The sequence below is a fragment of the Alligator sinensis genome, unplaced genomic scaffold (genome assembly GCF_000455745.1).
Source record: "Alligator sinensis unplaced genomic scaffold, ASM45574v1 scaffold806_1, whole genome shotgun sequence".
Lineage (NCBI taxonomy): Eukaryota > Metazoa > Chordata > Crocodylia > Alligatoridae > Alligator > Alligator sinensis.
Window position 1 is genome coordinate 968,033 of NW_005842521.1, and position 6,871 is coordinate 974,903.

General features: G+C 51.7%; 1 protein-coding gene across 4 annotated transcripts in view; it reads left to right on the plus strand.

Moving 5' to 3' along the window:
• Nucleotides 1–6,871, plus strand: part of ATXN10 (ataxin 10) — a 169,972-nt gene that overhangs the window by 21,855 nt on the left and 141,246 nt on the right. For all 4 annotated transcript variants that reach the window (XM_025213321.1, XM_014523679.2, XM_025213322.1 and 1 more), the window contains exon 3: nucleotides 5,475–5,557. In XM_025213321.1, coding sequence (XP_025069106.1) covers nucleotides 5,475–5,557 — 83 coding nt within the window. The remainder of the gene's footprint in view (nucleotides 1–5,474; nucleotides 5,558–6,871) is intronic.

A 6,871-nucleotide genomic window follows, 5' to 3' on the forward strand; every position in this document is an offset into this window, starting at 1 on the left:
AGGCCTTGCTGAAGTCCAGAAAGACTACATCCATGGCGACACCTGCATCCAGTGCTTTTGTGACCTGATCGTAAAAGGCAATCAGGTTGGTCTGACATGAGCTGCCCCTAATGAAACCATGCTGGTTGCCCTTGAGCATCATCTCTGATGCTGGCCCATCACAGATGTGCTCCTTGATGATCTTCTCAGAGTTTCACCAGGATTGAGGTAAGACTGACGGGCCTATAGTTGCCTGGGTCCTCCCTCGTCCCCATCTTTAAAAAAGGGAGCATATTGGCCATCTTCCAATCATCTGGAACCTGGCCCGAGCACCATGAGAGCTCGTAAAGCCATGCCAAGGGCCCTGAAATAACCCCTGATCATCGGGTCCAACCCCCTGCATGAGCAGGAAAGACATCTGGGGTCAAGTGACCCCAGCCAGGTGATCATCCAGTCTTCTCTTGAAGACCTCTAGGGTAGATGATTGCACCACCTCTGTGGGGAGCTTGTTCCATAGTCTGGACACCCTAGTCGTGAAGAAGTTTTTCCTAGTGTTCAGCCTGAAACTATCTTCCAGGCATTTGTGGCCATTGTTTCTAGTTTTCTCCCAGGGCACCCTGGTAAACAGTTGTTCGTCAAGCCCCTGACGTATGCCTCTGATATAGTGGTAAGCCACAATCGGGTCCCCTCTCAGCCTTCTTTTCTTTAGGCTGAAGAGTCCGAGATCCCTCAGCCTCTTCTTGTATTGCTTGCCATGCAAGTCCCTGATCATATGGGTGGCCCTTCTCTGGACCCTCTCGAGCTTTAGCACGTCCTTGTTGAAGTGCGGCACCCAGAACTGGATGCAGTACTCGAGCTGTAGCTGCACCAATGTTGAGCAAACCAGGAGAATCACTTCTTTTGTGATGCATTGATTGTTGCATGCCAGAGTTTTATTGGCCCTAGTGCCTGCTGCATTGCATTGCCGGCTCATATTCATGCTGGGGTCTATTGTTACCCCCGGATCCCTTTCATTTGTAGTGCTGGTCAGGTTAGCAATGCCCAGCCTGTAGATGTGCTGGGGGTTCTGCCTTCCCAGATGCAGCACTTTACATGAGTGCATACATGCGCATGCATGAGTGAGCACGTGTGAGAGGATAGGATAGGATGTGTAGACCCCAGCAATAACCAGGGAAGGGGAGCCCAAACAACACCAGCTGCCTGGGGGTTGTGCAGAGACTGCCATTCAATTTCTGTCACTCAGATGACAGCAGTCATTACTTCCCAGGTGGGTCCCAGCAGCAGGTGGGTAAGCAGAGCAGGCTAGCCCCTGGGTCAAGCATGCCTCAACTCTTGTGCCCTGTAAGGTGAAGGTGGAAAACAAAAACACCTGCCCTGGGTAGGCACTTCCCATGCCATCTGCCAACCTCTCCATGCTTCCGAACAGCACCTGCTGGGTTGCCCCATGTGGGCAGTGGCTGAGTGCAGGTACTGAGCACCCGGCACTGGGGCAGCATCACCCCATCCCCCGCAACTTTGTTACGTAGGTTTGTAGGCAGGGGGCTTGGGCAGCCCTGGTGAGCCACACCCACCGGGGCTGGAAGATGGCATGGGTTGGAGATCACCTGCCTCTGTTGCTTGCAGCTGCTGGGGACATTCAGTGTCTCCATAGGTGTGGGGGGCAAAATCAGCAGGGCTCTGTGCTCAGCAATTGCCCCCAGCCTACGCTAGTTCCCGCTGCAACCTCTAGGTGCCCAGCATTGGCCCCATCGGCAGGCAACCTCCTGCCTGCCACTGCTGCAGCCCTGACTGAGCTCCTCCTGGCATGGGTGCTGGTGCCACCACGCAGACAATGGGGAGCCCAGGCGCAGGGAGGCAGAGGGTGGTGTTTGGCTGCCTGTGGTTGAGGTGCCAGAGCCGGCAGGGCAGTGGCTGCAGCACCACTGCCCTATCTGGAACCTCTGCCTCCCCCACCTCGGCCTGGCCCCTTGCTCCTAGCAGCGTCTGGCTGTGGGATGGGGCAGAGAGCTCCCTCTCTCCCTCCCTTCTGCCTCACCCCTGCTCCCGAGGCAGTCACAGAAGCAAGGTTGCAAGGGACTTCCAGAGGTCATCTAGTGACCCATTTGGGGCTAGTTGGATCCCCTGAAACCTGCTCATGGACTTCTGGTTGAGAACTGCTGCTGTAGAGGAACTAGTTGGTTGCCTATTGTGAAGTTTTGTTTCTAAACTTTTAAACTATTTCAGTGCTGTAAAATGTTGAAAATTCTAGTAGCGTTTGAAGCTGTCGAGTTCCCTTCTGGACCACTTGAATGTGGGACAACTTTAAAGATAGTGTAACTCCTTTTTGCATTGCTTGCTGGCACTGGTTGCGTATGCCATGCACAAAGGGAATGAACTTACCCAGCTTACTTCTGACTATTAAAATACTTAATGGCTCTCTTGGCAGACTGTGAACTAGTCTGTCTACCTACACTTGACTCCAAACTCATGGGAGCAAGGGTTCACAAAGTGCCTAAATTGTTTTCCCTCACTCCAGGCATGTGGCTGTTTCCTAATGGATTGACTCATTGGGCATGTCCACACATGCAAGCACATGCGCTTGCAGCAGCTCAAATAGAAGCAGTGCAAATTTGAGCCTGGGCTTTTTGCCTCAGTGCATGTCCTCGCACATGCATTTTGTTGTGGAGCAAATTGTGCCAGTTGGGGCAAAACAGCCCTGTCTGGCTCCTCCCATATCTCAAGCCAGGGGGAGCTAGAGCTTGGGGCTAGCACCTGTGCTGTCCCCAGCAGTACTAAAGCCTGCCCTGGCCAGCAGCTCAGGGTTACTTAACCTCAGGAGCTTCTGGAGCCCAGGCAATTGGTATCTGGGGACACTAGCCCCTTGTGTCAGCTAGACTGCTGAAGCAGCATCCCAAATTCACTTTTTAAAATACCCCAAAATCCACATTTTTCCACAATTAGAACGAAAGAAAGGGGGATTGATCAGATGGGCAATGTTTTATTGGTATATTTACAATGTTAAAGAAACTTGGAAGCCTATCGGTGTCTCTAGCATCATAATGAAATAAATCCTAAATATCTATGTTTAAATGTTTGCTTTGGGTTTCCTTATCACATGGTAGGTGTGTGATGGGGGGGATGTGGGGTTTGCAGGAGGGGATGGGAAGGAGGGTGGGGGGATGTGAGTCACTGTATGGGTAGGTGTAGGGGGACTGTGAATGTGGGGGCTGCTTAGGAGGGATGGGTCCGCTGCATGAACTCCGCATGCTGCTGGTGGCACTGGCGGTGGTGGGAGCGTGGTGCAAGTGATAAGTGGGGAGCTCCCGCAGACACCATTGGCACTGTCAGCAGTGAGGGGAGGGGTGGCAAGTGGCAAGACCCACAGACATCACTGGCAGCAACAGCGGTGGCGAGCAGCAATTGCTGACTGCCTGCAGACACCTCTGGCGGTGGGGAGGGGCAGGGGTGGCAAGCGATAACCACCTACAGGCACCACCAACTGTGTTGGCAGCACCTTTTTTGGGGGGTGCACTGCCACGCTCAGGTAGTGCATATGCACCCCCTACTCATCACCAGTGGTCTCCTGCCCCCCACAGGGCAGAGTGCCCCCTGCCCCAAGCACATGGACTACACTGCCTGCAGGGTCCCAGGCCCTGCCAAGGGCTACAGCTCCCCCCACACCACCCCGCTGGTCTCTAGCCCCCTGCTCATTCCCCTGCTCATCTCCAGCCTCCAGAGGCTGAAGAAGAGCAGGAGGCTGGAGAGAATAGGCAAATGAACAGGAGGCTCATTCCCCCCACCCTCTATTCATTCCCCCAGCTCCCAGGCCCCCCACAGTCACCAGCAGTAGCAGAGAACAAGCAGGAGGCTGGAGAGAGCAGGGGATGTCTCCAGCTTATCTCCAGGGGCTTGTCTCCAGCCCCCCTGCTCCTTCCCTTGCTTGTCTCAAGCTTTGGGAGGGAGCAGGAGGCTGGAGACAGCCCCTGGAGACATTCACCTGCTGTCTCCAGCCCCCTGCTCTTTCCCCTGCTTTCGCGAGGGTGGAGACAGAAGGGGAAGGAGTAGGGGGCTGAAGACAGCAGTGGAATGTCTCCGGGACCGTCTTCAGCCTCTTGCTTGTTCTCTGGTACTGTTGGTGAGTGTGGGGGGCTGGGAGAGCCAGCACGGAGCTAGGGGAACAAACGGGGGGCGGGGGGGGAGTTTGGGATGGTCCCCTCCCCCCTCCTCCAGCCCCTCAACCCCCTGCTTACCTGGCAAAAGCTGGGTCTGGGTCCCTGCGGCTTGCACTACAGCTCACTTCTGTTCCCACCACCTGGTGGTACTTGCCACTTCCCCATAGGGCTCCGATGCAGGTGGTGCCAGCTCCTTCCTCTTCACGGGGCTCGGCCGTCGCTCATTGCCCCCCGCTGTTGTGGAGGCTCTGCTTGGACTGGTAATAGAGAACTGCTCCTCTCTGCTGCAGTTCTCTGGCAGTCCTTGGCTCCCAGAGCCTGGATTACTTGCTCCGTCAGCCGGGTTTCCCCGGCTGATACTAGGGCTTTCTTCTCTGCGCTCAGGGCTGCTACCGCCTGGCTCCACCGCTTGCGTCTCCCAGCCCGTGTGCCGCGCCTCTCCCTCTGCCCAGCTGACTCCTTTTCCAGCTACTCTTTGAGCAGCCCATGCTCCTCTGAGGCCCCGCCTTCGGGGCTCACCGATTCGCAGGCTTAGGCAGCTCCGGAACTGCCGAGCCTGCATTGGCATATCTCCGCCCCTGTGGTAAGTATCGGGGCTCGTCGGGAGGGATCCAGGGCCATGTTGAGGGGTGGGGGCTTTTGCCCCCCCCTCACAGTATCCATTGGTTGTAAGTGCATTGTCAGCACTTCATGGTCAACTATGTCAAAGGCCTCTGAAAGACGTAGCTAAATAAGCAGGGCACGGTTTCTCCTGTTGATCTTCAAGCAGAGATTGTCTACCAAGACCATGACCATACTGTATTTAGGGTGAAAACCAGACTGACAAGGGTCTAGGAATCGTGACAGCATGCAGGTATTCCTGGAGCTGTTGGGTGACCATGGAGCAGGCTGATCTGAAAGGCAACATCTCCACAAAACCAGAACCCACTGTGCTACAGAAATGTATTTTGGTCTGTGCATTCACTAACATTTACCCAGCATTGAGGTATATGGAACATTCAAGTGCTTGCAGAGGCTATGACTTTGTGAACTTTTAGCTTCATAGTGAAAGAGTTGAGATTTGTTGAGTCTGGGGGAAAAAAGAGAGCCTTTTATTTTTAAGGATAATGAGGCAATACATAGCACTTCAATGGGAAACGAATAAGAATTCTCCCTTCCCTTATAGGGCCCTACATATGAAGTTTAATGATGATGATTTTTTTTTTGCATCCATTGAAAACATAGCAAACTTCATGTTGACTTCATGTTGATCTTATTTATAATTGTATACAGTTTTGTTTTTTTGTTCATTTGTTTTAAGAGAGTGTTTAACTTTCTCTCCTTTATTATTCAAAATATACATAGGAACCTGCAGTTAATTGATGTGTCTGTCCATTTGATCCAGTTGCTTCATGAATTAGAAAATGAACAGGAATTATTATTAACAGGTAAGAGTGTGACTATTGATTAATGTGTAATCTATGCAATTTGGTAAATTTAATGTTGTGTATTATTATTTAGGGAATCTTTTTGTTCTTTTGGTTTTTTTTTAATGTTAGCATGATGGTCCCTTACTCAATTTTTGTCATAAATCAGTTGAATGTCTCTAATTGAAACCTTGCATGCTAACTCAAATGGGAGGGACTTTTTTTTTTTAAAGTGAAAATAGTTGAACTAAAGAAAGAGGTGTACGCTTACTATGTAGCAGGGACTTTGTAAATGTCCTGAAGGAATTAGCCACCCAAACCTGATCAAAAATCAATGTTGGATGACTGACTATCATATGCTACATGGAAAGTATCAGTGCAAACTTTTCTTGCATTTGTTTTACTAGACCCATAATATTTTTCCCTTGAGAGTTGCTTGGAGATTGTAAGGGGGAACGTATTTGGAAGTTACATTAAATGTTCTAGCATATTTAAGCTGGCAAAAATTAACAATGCTTAGAATGACTCCACCCTTAATACCTTCAGCTGTTTTATTACCTTTTATTTGATCTGCTAACATGCTGAAATGAAGATGCATTCATTTTCCATTCTGACACTTAGTCTAGGTACAGATGTTACAGTTATCACGTGATAAGCATGTGGAAAGCACTCTACAGTTGTAACCAAACAGACATTCATGGTACATAGAGCACTTGAAAAATGGTGGATCCTGCTCGAAGCTAACCCTGGATGGATGGTGGTATCAGACTAAAGCGCTTTAGGTTAGAGCACTTTATCAACAGTCTGTATCAGATTCCACGGTGAGTCAAGGTAGGTCGCATTTTGCCGTCAACCCAGGGACACTTCACTGCTCAGTCTGCTAGCTTCAGCTGGTGCTTGTCTGCTCTGGGTGAGCACCAGCCCAGCCCTGCTCCCAGACTGTCACAAAGAGAAGGAAAAGGCTCTATATCCTCCCTGTACAGCTGGGCAGGGGAGTCCCTCTGCCGTGCAGGCCCCCAGCTTGCTGGCTTGGATCTTGGAGGGGGTTGGGCTGTGTCTGTATGGCAGGTGGCTCCAGTTTCCCATGTAGCAAAAAGCCAGGAAGTTCCGAGCTGCATCTGTCAAGAGCCTGGGGCGGGGGTGGAGGACCGGAGCCTTCCTGCTGCATTTACCCAACCTGCTTGTCCCTCCCTCCCCCCATCCCTGGACCCAAACCAGGAAACAGTGAGGGCGTTTCCTCTCCCCTCCCCCTGCAGCAGGTGTTGCTGATAGCAGCCATCTGGTGGGGAGTGGGGCTGCGCTGGCCAATTAGGGGTTGTTGGCTGCTTGGTTGGG